The sequence below is a fragment of the Bubalus bubalis genome, chromosome 9 (genome assembly GCF_019923935.1).
Source record: "Bubalus bubalis isolate 160015118507 breed Murrah chromosome 9, NDDB_SH_1, whole genome shotgun sequence".
In the NCBI taxonomy this organism is placed as follows: Eukaryota; Metazoa; Chordata; class Mammalia; order Artiodactyla; family Bovidae; genus Bubalus; species Bubalus bubalis.
In genome coordinates, this window is record NC_059165.1 from 66918199 (window position 1) to 66940134 (window position 21936).

Here is a 21936-nt window from a genome sequence, read left to right on the forward strand (position 1 = left end):
CGCCCTTCCGCCCAGCTCCGCCCCGCGCCCGCGCCGCCCGTTTCAGGCCCGTTGGCACCCGCCTAACAGCTTCCACCACGTCCGTCGCTTTGAACTCCAGCGGACTGCCCCAGGCAGCCCGGCCCCGCCCGCCCCGGCCCGCGCAGGTGAGCGGCGGCGCTTCCACAGCTGTGTGTCTCTGTGGGCCCGCGCACCCTCCCTGAACTCCGCCGGGCCTGAAGGCGGGAGTCCGTGGCGGAGGAGGCGCCCCCTAGAGGTCCGCGCGGGCCAGGGTCCGGACGGGCTCTGGAGCTCACGGTGTGTAGTGGACCGAGATCTCCCAGTGCATTTTCCGGGGCTGGGCATCGAATCCTGCGTCGCTTCGCTGTGGGAATGCTCGGGATTTCCCCAGGGTTAGTGGACGTTCTGGTGAGCCGAGAGTGGGGTGAGGAGGAAGCAAACCCTTGTCGGGGGAGGCGTGTTACCGTCCCCAAAAACACTCTGCGTGAATTCTGACCAGCAGCAGCCCTCTAACCCCATCTGGCCCGGGCCGGGATTCCTAGTGGCTCTGGTCCCACAGGCTGAGCCTCACTCACCCCGAGCCTCGTTTTTTCTCTTCTGGCGAATGGGCACTGGCCTTCATCAGGCTCCCAGGAGCATCAGCGCAGGCCCTGAGCCAGGCCATCCCACCCCGGGGCCCTGGGGACACCAATGACTCAGACGCCAGCAGTCCCTGCTCTGGGAGGTTCCAGTTTCAGCAGGCAACCCAGATGGGGGAAGACGCAGAGAAAGGGTGATCAGAGCTGGAATGGGGGACACTGCAGGCAGAAGGGAGGCCCAGAGGAGGCGCCAGAACAAGAACAAGCCTGGGCCATCGGAGAAATATGAGCTGAGAGCAGATGGGTGAGGAGCCTCCAGCCAGCCTGTCAAAAGGGAACGGTCCTGCTGGCAGAGGGAACAGTGGGACCAGGGGTGTGGAGTGCTGGGGCTGGGGGTCATTTGGGGAGCTGCCAGGGGCATTGAAGGACTAGGAGGAACCAGGCTCTTGGCTCTATGGAAGTCTGGTGGTTGCTACCCCAGGGTCACACTCAGACCTCTCAGCCCCTTGGCCACATACACTCCCTTTCGAGATACGACAGGGAACCCTGGGGGCCCATTTAGTCTGTCAACAAAGAAATCGATCGAACACCTGACCAGGCTGGATGTCCTGTGCTGTGTGCAGCCTTTCCAGGAGCGGCAGTGGGGGGCTTGGACTACGGAGGGCCGTGGGGGGCTGTGGGGTGGGGAACAGTGGCCAGGTGACCACAGCAGTGAGCAAGGACTCACAGCTGGTGACTGGACCTTCAGATTCTGGGGAGGAGACTTTATCAGGTGGGCATAGGAAATGACTTTTCCAAGAAGGTTGGAGTGGTGGGCACTAATACAGCCGCCAGTGTGACCTCAGGCCACTCTGCCCGACAGCCCCACCAGCATGGGCAGTCTCGCGTACCGAGAAGACCTTGACGAGGAGAAGAACTCAGGTGCATGTCTGGGCGAAGCGTGGGCATAGGGTGGGGGGAAAGGTGTGGGCACAAGGTGGGCTCCGCCAAGGGGCATTAGAAAGCACAGCGGCTGAAGTGGGGAGACAGGAGGCCCAGTGCGGGGTTCTCATGGGGTTACAGGTAGTTCAAAATCTGGGACTGAAGGGTGCACTCAGGACTTGGAAGCCTGGGACCCAGAGCACCTGGGCTGGGCATGGAGCCTCCGACACCTTGGAGCTCATCCCCGGAGCCTTGTAGTTTACCCCTCTGTAGAAGGAGTGGGTGTGAATAGGTCTTCCATGGCCTAGGGGTTGTCTCGGGGTGGCTGGATCCTCAGATCTACCTGGGCTCCCCGAGCAAGTGCCTACCGTGTACAGAGGTCGAGGGCCCTCCTGTCTGTTTACCAGCTGGATCCCCCAGGGGCCCATTAGCCCTCCTCCGGGGTGTCATTAGCCTGTGTTTATCCTCCAGAGTTCACCTGGGAGGTGCAGGCCAACAACCGGGCCTACAACAGCCAGTTCAAGGAGAAGGTCTTTCTGTGTTGGCAGAGAAGGAAGTATAAGGTGGGCAGGCCTCCCCCATCCCCGCTCCTACGGGCTTTGGGGACCTGCCAGTGAGGGAGAGTGGCCACCGGGGCTCTGCCTGCTGGGTTCTCCCACTTGGTCCTGAGGACTGTAGTGCTGGCCTCGCAGAGTCACTGGTCCGGCACGGATGCCCCACGTGGCTCCTCTGCCCTAAATATGTTCCTAGGCAGCTTTCGCAGTACAGTGTGTCCTTCAGGCTCTACCTTCCTGCAGGGAATCCTGGGGTCACCGACCTGGCTCACCAAGCCTGCACCCAGTAGGGGCTCTGTTCATGCTCTTCGTGGCTGGAGGGCAGGTGGGTGGAGGCCAGGTGGGGCTGGGCAGGCAGACCCCCACACCAGCTCTCCTTCCAGAAGAACATCATCCACACGGCCAAGTACAATGTCTTCTCCTTCCTGCCCTTGAACCTGTATGAGCAGTTCCAACGCTTTTCCAACCTCTACTTCCTTCTCATCATCCTCCTCCAGGTGAGGTGAGGGTAGTCCCAGGAGTCAGTGCCCATGGTCACTCCACTCCTTCTACCTGCTTGAGCTGTCTCCTCCAGGAAGCCCCCATCCCCACCCCCGGCACTTCCCACCTTCCCACATGGCTCTGTAGACCCAGGGTGGTTCCCACATGGCTCTGTAGACCCATGTGTTTGTCTGTGTGGTTAGCGGGTCAGTGTCCACTCCCCACAGACTGGGAGTTCCATTATGGCTGGGTCCTCACTGCCCAGTCCAGGGCCTGGAACACAGGACGTGCTCAATATATATTGAAGGACGTGAGTGCATGGATGGCTCCTCCAGTTTGAGGAGGCCTACTGACCCCTTTGGCCTCAGCAGGTCCCAGAGGGCAAGGAGGAAGGATCAGATTCTAGGGACTCGCTGGGTTACTTCCTGGCATCAGGCTGGTCATGGGTGGAGATGGGTGAGCAGTGGTGGGTAGAGATGGGGCCCCGTGTGGTGAGGGAAGTTTCCAAAACACCCCAACTCGTACCCAGTGTCTCATTCTGATCTGAGTAAAGTGAGACACTGCTTTTATCCATCAAGCCAATAAACACTTATTGAGCACCTACTGTATGCAGGTACTGTTCTGGGCACTGGGGACCCAGTAGTGGCCCTGACACCTGTCTTAAGGTGGCTCAGGACTGGGGGAAATGACTGTCATTAAACCACATGGTAGGAACCAGTGATGGGGTAGGCCCCCCACACAAACTGTGCTGAGGGCAGATCTGAGGTTGCACAGAGGGGATCCCATGAGAGCCAAGGCCTTGAGGAGGGACCAAGCGTGGGGTTAGGAGGGCTTTCTGGAGGAGAGGACCTGGGGGGGCAGTGCATGGAAGGAAGAGGAGGCATTGCTGGGCAGGAGGTCCAGGCAGGGAGAGGGCCCAGGGGGGAGTTGCCTGCAGGTGGGAACAGCAGGATGCGAGGTTGTGGTGCTGGATGTGTGGGTGGGAGGGGGCAGGATTGAGGGGAGGGGAGGCGGTCAGGGTGCCCAAGACGGTTGGCTGGCATGACCCATCCTCTGTGTCAGGGCATCCCCGAGATCTCCACGCTGCCCTGGTTCACACTGTTCACCCCGCTCGTCTGCCTCCTCACCATCCGGGCCATCCGAGACCTGGTGGATGATATTGTAAGGAGGGACGGGGTGGGAGCAGGGCAAAGGCAGGTGGGTCCTCCTGACTCCTGGGTGCGGTGGGAGGAAGGTCCACACTGGTGGGCAGAAGGCAGCCCTGGTGGGCTGTGTTGTCCATTGTGCCCTGTGGCCACTGGGGCAGGTGCCAGTGTCCCTTCAGCAGGTCATCCAAGTGTCCACACTGGCAGCCTGCAGGAAACCGCCCTCTTTCTGCTGCCAACACCCTCCCCGGGGCAAGGTCACTGGACAAGCACCGCAGGGTTTGGGCTCTCTAGCCTGGCACCTGTGTCTGTCCTGTTGCCTGAGCAACATGAGAGGAATCGTTGCTGCTCTGACCTATCCCCATCGGCCCAGGGGAGACACAGGAGTGACAAGATCGTCAACAATCGGCCATGCCAGATCCTAATGGGGAAGAGGTGAGGCCGCAGCAGCTGGGTGTGGGATCTGTCCAAGGGAGGCAACTCCAGCATGGAAGAGGGATGGACACTCACGGGGGGTGTGCCTGGAAGATCATCCAGCATCTTCTGAACTCTTGGACATCCTGTGGGGCCAGGGGAAACCCAGACCAGCACTTATTAGATGCCTGCTGTCTACCAGGCTTGGGGTGGGCCCTGTGCAGGGGCAGGGGCTGAAGATCCAATTGTTCACCCTCATGGAGCAGAGTTCAGCCAAAGGGGAAGCAGGAAGGTCTGAAGGGCCTTGGAATCTGGGAGGAGGGGGCAATCAGGACGGGGGTAAGGGGTGGGAGGACCCCCCACCCCACCCCACCCCTGCCACCCCCACCCACGCAGCTTTCTGTGGAGAAAATGGAAGAATCTACATGTGGGAGACCTGGTCTGTCTGCATAAAGACAGCATTGTCCCGGTGAGCTGCAGGGGGTGCTCCGGAGACAGGGTATTTCCCCCCCTCCTCCCCGTCCCTCACCCTGCTGGTCTCCCACACTCTGCCCCTATGCAAGGCCATCATCTCCTCCTCATTGAGCTGGGTTGGGGGGGTGGTTTGGAGGCAGGGCTGTCCCCATCCCCCCACCACTGGTCTCCCCCTTCTCTGCCCCCATGCAAGGCTGTCATCTCCCACCCTGCTCCTCACCCCAGGCTGACTTGGTTTTGCTGGCCAGCACAGAGCCCAGCAGCTTGTGCTATGTGGAGACGGCTGACATCGACGGGTGAGAGACCAGGTCATCACTAGGGCTTTTGGGGACTTGAGGGCTGCACACCCAGCCCACTTGGATGTTGTGGTCCTTTGCCCTGGGAGCATGCGGACACTTGAATGTCAGCTGGAGCAATAAAAATGCACCACCATTTCTGGAAGCCCATCTCCCACCCACCATGAGCCAGGTGCCAAAGCAAGAAGGCCCAGGGTCTGGCCTCAGCCCTTTGGCAAACACTGTGTGACCTTGGGCAAGGCCCTCTCTCTCTCTGGGCCTCAGCCTCCTGCTTGGCAGCTGGTGCACAGTAGGTGCTTAGGGAAAATGCCAGAGTGGCTCTGCTGGGCATGCCCTGACCAGGCACTGTCTGTCCCACCTTTTTTGTCTTGCTCCCCTTCTTGTCACTAGGGAGACCAACTTGAAGTTCAGGCAGGCCCCAATGATCACGCACCACGAGCTGACCAGTATAAGGAAGATAGCCTCCTTCCAAGGTGGGAGCTGGCAAACCCATCCAGCCCCTCTGGGCCCTGTCTCCCCCCACTGCAGTGGGAGCACAGGTTCCCCACCTCCTGGGTGGAGGGTGTTGTGCAGCTTCTGACATCCACATGGGCACATTACCCTCTGTTGTCCTGTCTTATTTATTCCCAGACCATTTGTTTGTTTATTCAAAAAGGCAGCCTATGGGAATTCCTTGGAGGTCCATTGGTTAGGACTCAGCACTTTCACTGCCAGGGCCTGAGTTCAATCCCTGGTCAGGGAACTAAGATCCCACAAGCCGAGTGGTGCAACCAGAAAGAAGAAACAAAACAAAACAAAGAAACCAAGGCAGCCCATGTACACTGGCTAGCAATTCACCTACATGTTTGGGAGAGGCCCACAGGGACATCTCCAGGTTTATTATTTTCTGCCAGATAAGTATGACATTTCACACCTATTGGTTCAGTTACTGTTTGCTGAGCCCCAGCAAGGGGATAATTTTTTTTAATTGTTACTATTTGCTATCATTATTTTCCTGTCAAATTGCAAAGGCAAGTTACTCTAATTGGCTCTGGAGCATGCCAGAACCTTTCTCTCCAAGCACAGCCCCTCTGCTCCTGACATCTAGACACTGGTTTTGTGTCTGCTCATGGATCTGGAGAAAGGCCCTGCCACCCTGACAGCTCTCTCTGGGTCCTGACCCACCCCAGATGGCCCAGAAGCCCTGCCCATTTTGCAGAGGGGGAGACTGCAGTTCAGAGGGGTAGTGAGAGGTGTGGGCTTGCCCCATGGCTCCTCCATCCTTCTCCCGCCCCTCCCTAGACAGTTCTCATGTCTACCTTCAGGAAACACAGGGTCCAGCCCCTGAGAAGGAAGGGTGAGGGTCACTTAAGAGCCCCGTGGCCCCCCAGCCCACTCCCTGCCAGATGCTGCCTTGGGCCAGCCTTTGCACTCTGGGTGGGTTTTGTCAAACAGAAGTGAGACCAGTGGCTGTACTCTCTCAGGGTGATGGTGGACAGGCCCTCCCCTACTGCCTGCTGGGGAACTCTGTGCCCTGTGTTTGGTCCCTGTAGTTTAGGGTGCTGGATGGGGGCACCCCTTCCTTCCCTCCCTCCTCATATGTGTTCAGCACTTACTGTGTGTCAGGTGCTGGACTGGGCCCTGGTGTCCCCAGCTCAACTGAGATAAGGCCAGTGCCTGCACTGGTGCACCTTACAAACATTTAAAAATATTTATTGATTTATTTGGCTGTGCTGGTATGTGGGACCTTTTTAGTTGTGGCATGGAAACTCTTAGTTGTAGCGTGCAGGATCTAGTTGTCTGACCAGGGATGGAACCTAGGCCCTCTGCATTGGGAGCAGGGAGTCTTAGCCACTGGACCACCAAGGAAGTCCCTTACAGACATTACTGATATGGCTGCAGGAATAAACATCTGGTGACATCAGACACTGGCAGGGAGGAAGGGGCTCAATGGGGGGAGGGCCATATCTGGCTGGAGGATCAAGGAGGGCTTCCCTGAGGAGGTGTGTGTACCACCACAGGAGACAGCACACACAAAGGCCCTGAGGCCAGGAACGCCCAGCTTGGAGCATCCAGGAGGAGGCTGTGTTATATAGTGGGAGTGGAGGTGCCATTGGGGCCGGTTTGGGGTAGTGTGGGGCCCATGCAGGTGCCCCTGGCTGGAGAGTGACAGGAACATTCCCTGAGTCCCCCATCCCCAACCAGTATTGAAGAGGGGTGGCTGAGTTGCACCATGCTCGTGGCTCCCTGAACACTGGGTTGCCCACAGGGAAGGTGGTGTGTGAGGAACCCAACAGCCGAATGCACCACTTCGTCGGGTGCCTGGAGTGGAAGGGCAAGAAATACCCCCTGGATAGTGGCAACATCCTCTTGCGAGGCTGCAAGGTCCGGAACACAGACACCTGCTATGGACTGGTCGTCTATGCCGGTACAGCTGCTCTCCGGGGCCCCGGGGCCCATCCTGCCCAGGTCAGGGGTAGGGCTGGGTGGCGGAGAACCCTGACGTCACTGGCAGGAAGTCACAAGGCCAGGCCTGGCCGCCGCATGTCTGCTGCTATGGGATGAAGGGCTCCTGGTGTGATATCTCTGGACTCTCATTTCTGAAACTGCAGGAATGGACATGTTGAGCCAGCACCTTTGTTTTGACTGGAGAAATGGGGGTATTTATAATAGATGGAATGATGGGTGGTGGAGTAGGTGGATAGATGGGTAGGGGGTGACAGAGAGATGGAGGGTGGGTGGATGGATGAGTAGACGGGAGAGTGGATGGATAAATGGATGGATGGATGGTTGGATAGATGGTAAATGGATGAATGGATGAATGAACGGTTGGTGGACAGTGGATGGATTGGTGGATGGATGAAGGAAGGGATGGGTGGATGGATGAATGGATGGTGGATAGATGAATAGATAGATGAATGGATGGATGATGAATGGGTGGTAGATAGATGGATGAGTGGGTGGAAATCTTGCAGGTTTTGACACAAAAATCATGAAGAACTGTGGCAAGATCCATCTGAAGAGAACCAAGATAGACCATCTGATGAACAGACTGGTGGTCCTGGTGAGCTTCTTAGACCCCCTGCCCTGGGTGGGGGGCCATGGAGGAGGGGAGCGAAAGGGCCCCACTGCACAGAAGCCCCATGGCTGTCATCTTCCAGGCTTCAGTTTCCCTCCTCTGAAGAATATGCAGCTTGATCGCCTGGTCAGGCCAGAGAATTTTTTCTTCAAATAGCGATTTGGGGGAGGTGGGGGGGGCGGGGAGGAAGGTTTTATAAAACAATATTTGATTGCAACGTCTCCAAAACCCGCAGGAGATAAGATGCCCCACCGATCTTTAAAAATCCTTAATTTTTTGCCTAAATCAACTTTTACCTTTTTAAAAATTATCGAAATAATTTCGCAGCCGCGAAGCTTGGCAGAAAACCTGCAAGTTGCCCTCCCCCTGAACTGCCAGCCCCTCCCCATCCTGACCGTCGTCCCATCCTGAAGCAATGCCGGGGGACACCCGCTCCCCGCCCCGTGCTTGTCCGTTCACACTAAGGGTGCGCGCGTCCCCGAGGTGCCTCGCTGCCGCCCGGGCCCCCTCACGCTGCGCCCCTCCTCCCCTCCGAGCGCAGATCTTTGTGTCCATGTTGGTGGTTTCCGCAGTCCTGACCTTTGGCTTCTGGCACAAGGTGAAGGAGTTCAAGGCCAATCACCACTACGTGTCTGCCGTGCACATGCGCAGTGTGGCTATGGAAGCCTTCTTCATCTTCTGGGGCTTTCTCATCCTGCTCAGCGTCCTGGTGCCCATGGCCATGTTCATTATGTGAGCCCCGGGGCCTCCGGGCCCCGCCCCATGCTGAGCCGGAAGGGAAGGTGGGGGAGGGACAGCAGGCCCAAGGGCTGGGTGACCCAACGTGCGAGTGCGCATGCGTGCATCAGCAGGGCCGAATTCATCTACCTGGGGAACAGCGTCTTCATCAACTGGGACGAGCACATGTACTATGAGCCCCAGGACCTGCCCGCCAAAGCGCGAAGCACCAGCCTCAACGACCTGCTGGGCCAGGTGGAGTACATCTTCTCCGACAAGACGGGCACGCTCACCCAGAACATCATGACCTTCAAGAAGTGCTGCATCAACGGAGTTGTCTACGGTGGGACCCCGCCCGCGCCCCGCTCCCCGTGTCCAGGGTCTCATAGCAGTGGCCCGGCATCCAGCATCCCACACCGATAGGTGCCCTACCACTATTGCCAAGGGGCTTCCTCTCACTTGGGGGTTGGTTAGCTATTCCTGTAAAGGACCCACGGGTCAATATGTTTGGCCACTAAGGCCGCTGGGTCTCTGGCCCCAGAAAGCAGCTGCTGCTCTCACCCGGACTCCGAATTTTTAATTTCATAGCATTTCCACGTGTCGCACAAGATAATATTCTTTTCAGGTTTCTCCCAACTCTCTAGAAATGTGAAAAACATTTATAGCCTTGCAGGTCACACAGAAACTGGTCCTGAAGTGGAGGCATGGTTCACCAGTCTCTGGTCTAGTTGATATGCAGCGGCCACAGTTTAGACCAGGAGCCGACAGAGGGCCCCACTGGGCGATATTGGGCCTCATGGGCAGTCGCATGACAGACCTGGGCCCCTGCCCTTGGGTTGATGCCACCTGACCCTCAGGTAGGGCACCAGGCCCATGCTGAGCGGCACCAATCCCAGCCGGTCTCTGATGTTTCTAGAAGTGCTATGGACCCAGGTTTTCGTGAAATCACCCTATTTTTCAAAGTAGGTGGCCAAGTCCAAATTTTAAAAAGACACCAGGAGGAGGTCAAACCAAACATGTTCTATGGGGCTGAACCCCATTCCCATACGCCCTCCACCCCACCGCCCTGGAGGGGGGCCTTGGGACACATGGCTGCATCCTATTCTCCAGGCAGAAGCTGGGGCTGGGGTCTTTGGTGGCTTGGGGTGCTGGGTCCAGGGTGCAGGCCTGGCTGGTCTAGCTGCAGCCGGCAGCCCCAGGAAGCCTGGCCCAGGGAGGGGGTGCTGTGGGACCCCATGCGGGGACTGGGAGCTGAGGCCTAAAGCTGAGTCTTTCCCCAGGCCCAGAGGAGACCCCAGGCAAGGTGAGCCCTGGCCGCCCCGGAGCCCTGGGTGGTGGGGGGAAGGGCAGTGACCCACCCAGGGCTGGCCTGTGCCCCACCCCCCGCAGGAGAACCCCTTCCTCTGGAACGAATTTGCTGATGGGAAGCTGCTATTCTGCAACGCGCAACTCCTGCAGGCTGTGCGGGCCAACCAGGACTGGAGGGTGCGCGAGTTCTGGCGCGTGCTGGCCATTTGCCACACGGTGATGGTGCAGGAGAAGAACAGTGAGTGCCCCCCCAACCCTGGGGATGGCTGGGCCCGGGCTCCCCAGATGCTCTCCCGCCAGCTCCCAGGGCCCTCTCATCCCAACTAGAGAGCTCCCAGGCCCCCAGCCCGAACCCCACTTAGCCTCTGCCACTGAGGGTGTCCTGGCCTGTCATCGTACAGGGAGGAGGAGGACTTATGGACTGGGATGCAATCGCCCCTTTCTTTTATTGTACTTAGAGGTTATGCCGGCCCAAGAAACTGTCGTCCCGCAAATACATGTTGGGAACTTCCTGTATCTGTTTCCTCCCTGTGCTAAGCAGGTGGAGACAGGTGGGTGGTGGGTCTCCAACAAGGTCAAGCTCTCAGACCCCTGCCCGCCTTGCCCCGCCCTGGCCAGACCAGCTAGTGTACCAGGCAGCTTCCCCAGACGAGGAGGCACTAGTCACAGCAGCCCGAAATTTTGGCTACGTGTTCCTGGCACGCACGCAGGACAGCATCACCCTGATGGAGCTGGGGGAGGAGTGCGTGTACCAGGTCCTGGCCATGATGGACTTCAACAGCATCCGCAAGCGGATGTCAGTGCTGGGTAAGGGCCCGCGGTCCTGGGTGGGATTGGGGGTAGGTGGGGAGGGGAGTGTATGTGGGCAGCCAGGCCTCTTCCTCCACAGTCCGCAAGCCCGAGGGCTCCATCTACCTCTACACCAAAGGGGCTGACACAGTCATCTATGAGCGCCTGCAAAAGAAAGGCGAGACAGAATGGGCCACAGAGGAGGCCTTGGCCGTGAGTCCCTGTGGGAAGGGAGGGTGGAGGGGCAGAGTTGAAGACACAGGGGCAGGGGAAAAGAGTGTGCAGAGAAATGGCCTCAGGGAAGCCATGGACAGTTGGTCAGGTTGCACACTGTTCTGCCCAACACACAAACTCCAAGCTGCACTGCCCAGAGGGGACATCTTCTTTTGAGTCAGGCAAGGACACCCTGTGGGTGGGTTTTGCCCTGGATTCCGCCCTCTCTTCCAGCCAGGCCTAGGTTTCGGGACACACTCAGCCCACTCTGCCCCAAACCTTTCATCTCCAGGTGAAGCCCATTAGCCTTGGCCCCTTGCCAATCTTCATCCTTCTGTTTTCTGCTGTCTGTCATCTCTGCCCTGGTCTCCCTGTTCTCGAGGGGTTTCCCAGAACCCGTTTCCGGTGTTGCCCCAGGGCCCTTGCACATGCTATTCCCTGTTCTCCCTCCACTCAGATGCTCAGCATCCTTCTCTCCTCGAGGTTCAGCCCTCAGTCCCCACCTCCAGGGAGCTTTTCCTGCCCTGACCCTGACATGGGCTGTCCTGCCATGTGGGCCCAGTCCTAAACCCATGGGTCCCTGGCCTCACCCAGCACAGGGCCCAGCAGGGCTGTTTGTGGAAAGAATGTCCTCTGTCCCTCCCCTCAGGGGTCTCCCAGCGTGCTCCACTCTGCTGGGAGGGAGTGGTGGGGAGCAGATGTCTGGGTCCTGACCCAGAACCGGAGAAGTGCAGTCACGGCAGTGACCCAGAGCCCAGGAGCTCGGCAGGATGACTGGGCTCAACTGCCCACGGTATGGATAGGGAAACTGAGGCATGAGAGGAGGCGCAGAGGCCTGTCTGGGGCACTCGACATGTCCACATGCAGCCACCCAAGCCCATGTCAGTCAGGAGCAGAAGCCAGTCAAGGGGCTGCCTGTTGGGGCAAAAAACCCAGGGCAGGGTTGGAGCCTAGGAAGGAAGAGCTGCAATGGGTGAGACAGCGCTGGGTCCTCCCCTGGGCCTGGAGACAGAGTCCCACAGGATCCTTTCCCGTGCCCCACCCCTACCTCAGTTCCTTGAGAATTGAGGCAGAGAGAGGGCTCCCGGGAGGACAGAATCCTGATTGGGAAGGGGTCTAGCAGGGCTTCACTGAGGGTCTTGCCTAAGGGTTAGAATTTGCAGCACAAATCATAGGGTGGATGTTCCTGGCTAGGGGAACAGGCAGGCTGAGATCTGGAGGCTAAACAGAGCGAGTGGGGTGTCTGTGGGGGGGTGGGTTGAGACAGAGCGGGTGTGGAGCAGGGTGGCGTGTGGTCCCAGCCTCCCCCCGCCACCGGAGGACAGACTGTGTGGGTAGGGGCAGGTTGGGGGCCCAGGCAGAGGAAGAAGGGCTGCAGGGGTTCCCCAGAGTGGCAGGGGTGCCAGCGTCATCTGCCTGCCGGCCCCAGTCCTTTGCCAAGGAGACCCTGCGGACATTGTGCCTGGCCTGCAAAGAGGTGGATGAGGAGGTGTACGAGGAGTGGCGGCAGCGGCACCAGGAGGCTAGCATCCTGCTGCAGAACCGTGCCCAGGCCCTGCACCAGGTGTACGAGGAGATGGAGCAGAGCCTTCAGGTGGGTGGAGCCAGGGGCAGGGCGCCGCACCCCAGCCCCACCAGGGAGCTGGGTCTCTGCTCAGTCTGTCCTCGCCCACTCCCTCCTCCCCACCCCAGCTCCTGGGAGCCACAGCCATCGAGGACAGGCTCCAGGACGGTGTCCTCGAAACCATCAAGTGTCTCAAGCAGGGGAACATCAAAGTGTGGGTCCTCACAGGGGACAAGCAAGGTGGGTCCTAGGGTGGCAGCCCCCAGCGCAGGGAGAAGGGAGGCACGGGAAGGGCTCACCTCATCCCAGAGTCACCATCAGGTCCTCCCTGTTGTCTTGAGCTCACTGTAGCCCACCACTGTGTGTCCCTGGGAAGGGAGAACCGAGACCCTGGGTGCCTCTCTCTGGTGGGCTGATGCCATGCTGAGCGCCTCCTGGGGATTTGGCCCCCTTGGCAGCGCTGTTTGGTGGAGCCCTGGTTACCTCCCGGGGCTCAGAGAGCACTGGGCACCTGCCCGAGGCTGCCCAGCCACCTAGGGGCCAAGTTGGTCCTGTGGCTGTGGAGCCTTGGTTCTCCCACCCCCTGAGGCTTCTGGGGGGGCCTTCACTGGGCATTGGTGCCAACAGGGCTCCATTAGGACTTCTGTGGGCAGGAGGCACATACACTCCAAATATTTAGAATGACATGTAACAGCTCTGCTGGTGTAAAGACCAATCTCCAAGGTGGATTTTTTTTTTTTTTTTTTTGGCCGCATTGCCGGTCATGTGGGATCTTAGTTCCCCAACCAAGGATGGAACCTGGGCCCAGTGCATTGGCAACATGGAGTCTTAACCACTGGACTGCCAGGGAAGTCCCATAGGTTGGATTTCTGTATTCATTTTTTTCCTAAGAAGTTAAGTCACGTTTTTCTCCACCCCCCCCCTCCCCGCCCCCAGACATTAAATCATTTTGTGGGGATCCTAGGCACTGAAATGTCTACAGCTGCCTTGACCTTGGCCCCATACTCACCTCCCTGCAGCCGCCCAGCCCCAGCCAGGAGGGGAGTCCTCTATATGCTCAGAGCTGAAGTCTCAGGGCTGACTCTCATTGGCTGCCATGGTCACATGGCCTCCTCTGAACCAATCGCTGTGGCCAGTGGGAGGGGCATGCTGCTGTGATGGGCAAGATGGGTGGGGTTGGCCTCCAGGCAGTGGGGCCTCCCCGCAAGGGCTGAACTGGGCTGGTTTGCAGAGACAGCGGTGAACATTGGTTTTGCCTGCGAGCTGCTCTCAGAGAACATGATCATTCTGGAGGAGAAGGAGATCGTGTAAGAAGTGGGGATGGGGTGGATGATCCTGAAGGGGGAGAGGGGTCAGGGTGGGGACGGGACGCCGAGGACACAGCCATGGCCCTGGGGTCTGCCTGGACTGGCTCCTTGTGGCTGGGGTGTAGATGCAAGGAAGCCTGTGTGGCTGAGGCCTGGTTGGGCCCCCACCCCCACCCCCGTGCAGGCGGATCCTCGAGGTCTACTGGGAGAACAACAACAACCTGCAAGGTGGAGAAAAGAAAGAGCTTCCCCTGCAGTTCAAGATGGCCTTGGTCATTAACGGGGAGTTCCTGGTCAGTGTTAGGTCAGGGTGGACGGTGGAGCCCTGGTACCTGGGAGAGGGGCCTGGGAGGAGCTGCGGGCTGAGGCTGGGGCTGCTTCCACTGAAAGGCCCTCAGATGCACCATTGGACCAGCCAAGGTGACGGCCACCCCGAAGAGATAGTTCTCAGCTGGGCCGGAGCAAGGGAGGGTGCAGTCAGGTCCGGCTGGGAGGAGGGCACAGTCGGGGGGTGGGGCGGGGAGAGGGAGGGGTGCAGCAGAGTGACCCGCCCCTGTCACCTGTGAGCCAGGACCAGCTACTGCTGTCCCTGCGCAAGGAACCCCGAGCCCTGGTCCAGAACGTGAACGTGGACCCGTTGGAGTCCTGGCAGGAGCCAGGAGACGAGAGGGTGGACTTCCTGCAGGCCAGGCGCCTGTCCCTCATGTGGCGGACACTGGGGATCCAGCTGCGGAGCTCAGGGCTGGCGCCCCAGCACAAAGACTCCAAGACCCTCCAGAGCGCTGAGGAGCGGCGGGAGCAGGCCTTCGTGGAGCTGGCCTCCCGATGCCAGGCGGTCATCTGTTGCCGCGTGACGCCCAAGCAGAAGGCCCTGATCGTGGCGCTGGTCAAGAAATACCAGAACGTGGTGACCCTGGCCATCGGAGATGGCGCCAACGATGTCAACATGATCAAGAGTGGGTGATGGGCAGCGGGGTTAGGGGAGGCTGGCAGCAGGTGGGAGCAGCAGGCTGCGGTCCCTGGGCCGACAGGCTAGCGTGTGCCTCTGCAGCTGCAGACATCGGCGTAGGGGTGGCAGGTCAGGAGGGCATGCAGGCAGTGCAGAACAGCGACTACGTGCTGGCCCAGTTCTGCTTCCTGCGGCGGCTGTTGCTGGTGCACGGACGCTGGTCCTACATGCGCGTCTGCAAGTTCCTGCGCTACTTCCTGTACAAGACGCTGGCCGGCATGATGGTCCAGATCTGGTTTGCCTTCTACAGCGGCTTCACTGCCCAGGTGCGCCAGAGGGAACTCCCTCCCCTCTTAGGGATGCTGTGTCCTTCCCGTAGCCTCCAGGAAGGCAGCAGGCATGCTCCCAACTCGGAGGTCCTTAGGGGGCAGAGCATGCCTGAAGCCACAGAGCAAAGCAGCCTTCAATCAATATCTGGCTGCATTAACAGAGGTATAGAATCTACATAAAGTGGGGGATGGTTCTGTGCCCAGCTCTGTGCTGAGCATTTTCAGGGATATTTGGCAAATTTGAGCTATTAAGCAAGGGCAGGACAGGTGCTCCAAATGTACATTCTTCAAGGGGAAAAAACAAGAACCTGAACTTCAGAGAAGGTAAGATTGTAAGGGCTGGGTCCCTGACTTCAAGATTCTTGACAGTATCGTGGTGAATACTAGATGTGCTCCCCAGAGTGTAAGAGGAGTCATACGTAGGGCAGTAATGTCCCCTGTGGTCTGAAAATAGACTTTCTTGAGACAAAATGGCCTCCCTGTCACCAATACCCAGACAGCCGAGAGAGAGCTTTACAAGAGCATTCTTCATAAATATATATTTTTGTTTTGCCTTTTATTGCTAGGTATTTTATTATTTTAGATGCTACTATAAATGGAATTGTTTCCTTAATTCCCTTTTGATATTGCTTATTGCTGCTGTATAGGAAGTGGTACCATGCGGTGGTTCAGATGGTAAAGAATCCGCCTGCCAATGCAGGAGACATGGGTTTGATCCCTGGGTCAGGAAGATGCTCTGGAGAAGAAAATGGCAGCCCACTCCAGTATTCTTACCTGGAACATCCCATGGACTGAGGAGCCTAGTGGACTATAGTCTGTGGGGTTGCAAAGAGTCAGACAAGACTTAGCAACTAAACAGCAACAACACCACTGGTGTATAGAAACACATTTTTGTGTGTGTGTGGATCTGTGCCCTGAAACTTTGTTGAGTTTGTTTTATTGGCTCTAGTAGTTTTCCTGTGAGTCTTTTGGGATTTTCTGCATGTAGATCACGTCCTCTGCAAAGAGAGACAGCTCTACCACTTGCTTTCCAATTTGGATGCTTTCTATTTCTTTTTCTTGCCTAATTGCTTTGGTGAGGACTTTTCCAGCACAGTATTGAATAGCCATGGTGAAAGCAGGCATCCTTGTCTTGTTCCTGATGTCAGAGGGCACGGTATTTAGTCTTTCTATGTTTGTTAACTGGAATTAATGTTCCTTCTCCCCCCACATATTTATTTGAATATTTACTCCTATCAGTATGGACTCACATATGTTCATTTTATTCTGTGCCTGTTGCTCATTTTATCTCCGATTTGTCCCTTTGCCCTGTGCCTGCTCTTCTCTGAGCATGTCCTCACTTTCTGGTGCTTCAAGAGCTTCCTGGCTCGTTTTGTCCTTTCCTGGTCCCAAGCCTGGAATGAACCATTCCCTCAAGGAATGCCAGTTGTCTTCACCAGAGAATGGTAGTTAGACACCAAGGTCTAAGCCCTTGGTGTGCTCATCACACATGGGATACCAGTATCCTCTCTGTAGACAGAGGCAGGAGATATACACACACTAACCTGTGTTTAGACACACATCTACACCTGTACTATATTGATCTATCTATGTGTATATGAGTTCACACTGATACTTCTGATTCCAGTCACCCCACAGAACAAGGCTCAACTTAGCCTTTTCCACATGCTCATTTGTGACTCATCTCCAATGCTGAGAAACTTGATTCTGGTAAAAAAAAATTTTTTTGTTGTTGTTACTTATTTGCTCAACCCTAGAATGCACGTAAAGCCGTTCTGGGAACTGGAACTGATGGTTTTTTGACTAGTCTGGATTTGTGCATTCAGGAAGGGACTTGGTCTCTTTGTGAGATCTCTCCCAGCTCTGTTACCCATCACTGACTTCCTAAGTCAAAAATGATCTAGGGACTTCTCTGGCAGTGCAGTGGCTAAGTCTCCATACTTCCACTGCAAGGGACACAGGTTCTATCCCTGGTTGAACTAATATCCTGCATGATGTGCAGCATAGCAAAAAGAAAAATTTAAAACACACTCTGTAGCCATTTTCTCTCCTGTAAACTTTGTATTTAAGTCATCACTTGAAACAGACTCCAAGGTGCTACTTTAAAAGCATTGAAGTGAAAGTGAAAGTCACTCCGTTGCATCTGACTCTTTGCCACCCCATGGACTGTACAGTCCATGGATACTGGAGTGGGTAGCCTTTCCTTTCTCCATACCTTTTCTCTTCCAGTCTTTATCACTTCGTGCAGCCCTGATCTTAGCCCCAACCTTGATTGTCACTTGACTTTCCAAGTCACCTGGCATCCTCTCCAAGTGACAAACAAGCTTGGATGGGTCTCCTTAGGTAGAGATTCATTTCTGTCTCTGGCCATTTGGCTCTGAAGGCTCAGTGCATTCTCCCTCCCCTCCCCTCTCTGCACCCTCTACCTTCCCACCACAGCCTCTGTACGAAGGTTGGTTCCTGGCGCTCTTCAACCTGCTGTACAGCACCCTCCCGGTCCTCTATATCGGGCTCTTTGAGCAGGTGAGCAGCTCCAGGTCTTGCCTCTTCCTTCTCTGTACATATTTCTTCTCCTGGGGCCTGGGATGGGGTAGGAGCCATCCCCTTCTGGTCCCAAGAGCCAGCTTCCCCATCGTGAACTCACCAGGATGTGAGCGCAGAGCAGAGCCTAGAGTTGCCAGAGCTGTACATCGCAGGCCAGAAGGAGGAGCTCTTCAACTACTGGGTCATCCTGCAAGCCATCGCCCACGGCACAGCCACCTCTCTGGTCAACTTCTTCACAACGCTGTGGGTCAGCCAGGACTCAGCTGGGCCTGTCAGCTTAAGTGACTACCAGTCCTTTGCAGTGGTCGTGGCCCTGTCCAGCCTGCTGTCCATCACTATGGAGGTAGGGGTGGCCATCTGCTTGCCCCTCCCCTGGCGGGGTGGGCCTTGGCAAGCACTAAGGTCTTTCCTGGCAGTGACCTGCCGCTTCACAGACCCCGGGAGCTGGGCCTCCATCCTCCCCGTGGAGCCCCACCCCACGGTTCCCTTCCCATCCCCCCGCCTTAACGCCCCTTCCCTGTGTAGGTCATCCTAATCACCAAGTACTGGACCGTCCTGTCTGTGCTGGCCATTTTCCTCAGCCTCTGCTTCTACGTGGTCATGACCAGCCTCACCCAGAGCATGTGGCTTTTCAAACACTCCCCCAAGAACTTCCCATTTCTATGTGAGCCCCCAGCAGGGATGGGGCAGTGGTGGTGGGGAGCCCGTCGGAGCACCCTCTCTGCCCCTCTGAACCTCAGGCTCCTTGGCCATGCAGGTGAGGTAGGGGTGTGTGTGTGTGTGTGTGTGTGTGTGCAGGAAGTGTCAGTGTCTCCTTAGAATTTTCACCTCCTTTCCCTGGGGTGAAGGGAAGAGAAAGAGATAGGGTGCTGGAGGGGAGAGGCACTAAGCAGGTGCTGGTGAGGCCATAGCCCAGCCTGCTGTGATCCTGCCCTGTTGCCAGACACTGACCTCAACGTGCTGTCCCAGCCCCCCATCATGCTGGTGATCCTTCTGAATGTGTCACTGAACACCCTGCCTATGCTGGCCTTCCGTGTCATTTACCAAGCCCTCAAGAAGCCACAGCGCAAGGTGAGGGGTGGGGGTCCACACCACACATGGAGGACCCCAACAGCCAGAGCCTGTGCTGGGAACTGGGACTTGAAGGAGAGGCAGAGATGAGGCAGAAGCAGAGCTAGACACATACCCAGTGTCCCCACGAGGGACGAAATGACGGGCAGAAGGGCCCCAAAGTAGATGCTGTGGTTCCTGGGGTGGATGCAGTGGGAGCATAGCCAGACTTCCACCTGGAAGTGACTGGGGCTTGGGGGCCGAGGTGACAGAAGTGATTTGGAGCTGGGATAGGCAGAAGAGGGACTCGGGGTAACCCAGTGTTCATCGGTGGATGATGGATAAACAAAATGTGATATATACGTACAGTGGAATATTAGCCTTTAAAACGAAGGTGAGTCTGACACCTGCTACAACATGGATGAATCTTGAGGACGTGATGCTCAGGGACGGAAACCAGACTCAGAAGGACAAATACTGTCTGATCCCACTCCCCGGAGGTCCCTAGAGGAGTCAGATCCATAGAGACAGGAAGCAGATGGTTGGGCCAGGGGCTGGGGAGGGAAGGGAGTGTCAGTATTTCATGGGGAGAGAGTTTCCATTTGGGAAGATGAGAAAGTTCTAGAGATGGGTGATGGGGATGGCTGCACGACAGTGAATGTGCCACTGAGCTGTGCACCTAAAAATGGATGAGACGGTACGTCTTATGTTACATGTATTTTACCACAATGAAAAACGGTGGGAGCTGGGACTCACTAGCCCATAGTATCAGAATCTAGACGGATGAGTTGAAGCTGGGATGGGCCCCAGAGTTGACTTGGAATGGTGGACTAGGACGTGGCTGCAAACTGCCACCTTCAGCCACACAGGCTGGACATGGGGCTGCCCCAGGGTAAGCTCTGACTTTACCACCAGGGGGCACGCAAGGCGAGTATGGCTGGCCCAGAGTTAAGTCCCAGCGAAAGGACTCTGATTGGCTGGTCCAAAGTCAGGTCCCATGGAGGACTCTAGTTGGATCAACTTGCCTAGGAAAGAGCCTGGACAATCGATAGTGGCCAAGGACTCTGGCCCTCACTGGAGGGGCAGGTGATCTGAACATCAACATGGCTTGGGAGCCTGATGACGTCCACTCTCTCTTTTGCTCTGTAGGAAGAGGTAGAGAAAGTCACAAGTGAGGAGATCATCGCTGTGGAGCCTGTGCCCTGTATCCGTAGGGAGTCACCGGCCCGGCGCTCCAGCTATGCCTTCTCCCATCGGGAGGGCTATGCTGACCTCATCACGCAGGGCACGATTCTGCGGAGGTCACCGGGGGTCAACAGTGACATGCTGGTTGATCACACAATGCCACCTGATGAACCATCTGGGAGCATGAAGGAGTCCTCGTGGTACCCAAGGAAGATGTCATTTCTGGGGAGGAAGAGGCACTCACACCATGGGAAGGTGTCCTCTGAGGACATGCAGCCTCCCTCTGAGGTGAGCTCCTTGACCATGGATAGGTGGTCTGCTCCTCATCCCCAGCCTCTCAACAAAACCTGGCCATCTGGATCTTTACAGGAGAAGTTGCCATATTCTCCTGAGAACCTCCCGCCAACTGAGATGCCACTGTCAGCTCTAGAGAGCCAAATGACCTCTGTTGAGAGCCAGACGCTGCCTTCGAGCCAGCTGTCCCTGCAGAGCCAGCCAGCATACCTGCCACAGGAGAAGACATCCCTCTGGAATATCCGGAAACTGTCCTGGAAGAACTGGCCGTACGTCTGGCAAAAGGAGCCTGAGCCCCGCAGGGAGGGGATATTGCCAGTTTCCAGCTCAAACCTTAGTGCTGTGATGGAAACTGTACCACCAAGTGCAAAAGGATCATCCATCAGTGAGCAGCCAATGGAGGTGGAGCCCTCACCTGTGGAGAGGGAGCCGTCTCCTATGGAGTGGCTGCCAGAGCCCAGTGGGGACCAAGCTGCACCTGATCTGGCAGAGCAGCTTCCCTGGCCCCTGGGGCATCAGTGACTGCTCAGGCATAGTAAGTGTCATCTAGCAAGTATGAGGCCATCCCTTGAAGACAGGGCTCCACCGGCTCTTCTTTCCCTAATAAATCACAGTCTGTCTGACCCTAGGACTCCTTGAGGCTCCCTCTTCCTGTACTTCTTTTTGTGATGCCCCGTGGAAGTCTTTTCTGGTTTAAGGAAAAAAAGAAAAAGAAAATCAAAACACTGTCCTCTAGTGGTGTAATGGGGAATTGCGGGGAAAGCTGGACTTCTTTGGTTTTGTTTTTTTTCACCCTGGGACAGATTATGTGGATAAAAGCTTTATTGCTCTCAGAAGGGAAAAAGGTGCAGAGCAGACTGCTTACCAGCGCTGGCTTCCTGCCTGCTGCCTGTTGTCCTGTCTCAGCACAGTTTATAAGGCCCTGGCACCACCTAGCCTCTCCCTCCACCAGGGTGCCTTCTCCTTAAGCAAATCACTTTACACTTGGTGCTCAGAAGGTAGTGGACAGTGACACCTCAGAAGCAGAGCCCACAGGATCCTGAGACTCGGGTGGCCCAAAGGTTCCATGGAGGGTGGAGCCCTGTGGGGGTAGGACAAGGAGGGCTGTGTTCAGAGTGGAGAGGCCCACTTACTCTTTCCCTCATCCCCTTCTCCCTTCACAGAGGGTGGACCCCATGCCTCCCCTTCCTGCGCCCCCCCTCCCCCCCCCCCCCACATTCAACCAATGCACAAGCCCAGGTGAGTGACTAGAAAATAATTTATTGGAGAAAAACAAAACAACAAATCCAGCACAGCAATGGTTCACAACGATGAGGATTTTTTTTTTTTTTTTTTAACTTTTAAGTCTGTCACCTGAGGGTGAGGTGGAGGGGTCTTTATTTGGATGACCCAAATTGTGTGTCCCCCGAAAGCTGCCCTAGTGTCCAGTCGTGATTACACACTCAGGGCCACGTGGCCTCTTGACCCTCCCTCACCCTTGGCAGAGAGAATCCCCCCACCAAAGACCAGCCATTTGGGGGAGGGTTCTGCTGGGGCCTCAGGAGGAGCCCAGGAACTGATAGGTTGGTGTGACTGTAACTGCTTTGGGCAAAGAATATGAGTGGCCCCGATTCCAGCCTGTGCAGGGGCTCTAGAACACACTCCACCCACCCCCATCCTCATTTCAGGTGGGTTGAATCTGCACCCCCAGGCCCAGCCCTCCAAACTCAGACCTGACTTTCAGGGTGTGAGGGACCCCCTTTGGCTACCCCACCCACCTTATCTGGG

The 21936-nt window shown here is 56.8% G+C and overlaps 1 protein-coding gene across 1 annotated transcript; it reads left to right on the plus strand.

Annotated features, from left to right (window-relative positions):
- The first annotated feature begins 417 nt into the window (after nt 1-417).
- Nucleotides 418-20792, plus strand: ATP8B3 (ATPase phospholipid transporting 8B3). Its single transcript, XM_025292722.3, is given in 30 exon segments — nt 418-673; nt 675-708; nt 741-882; nt 1441-1499; nt 1971-2062; nt 2437-2550; nt 3596-3694; nt 4052-4113; nt 4489-4561; nt 4792-4862; nt 5253-5335; nt 7111-7269; nt 7817-7905; nt 8462-8652; nt 8772-8980; nt 9918-9940; nt 10027-10183; nt 10564-10752; nt 10835-10947; nt 12377-12541; nt 12640-12751; nt 13743-13818; nt 14003-14111; nt 14390-14774; nt 14870-15093; nt 17536-17619; nt 17744-17983; nt 18166-18304; nt 18584-18711; nt 19840-20792. Coding segments are annotated over 30 exon segments (4542 nt in total). The 5' UTR covers nt 418-604; the 3' UTR covers nt 20692-20792.
- The last annotated feature ends 1144 nt before the right edge of the window (nt 20793-21936 follow it).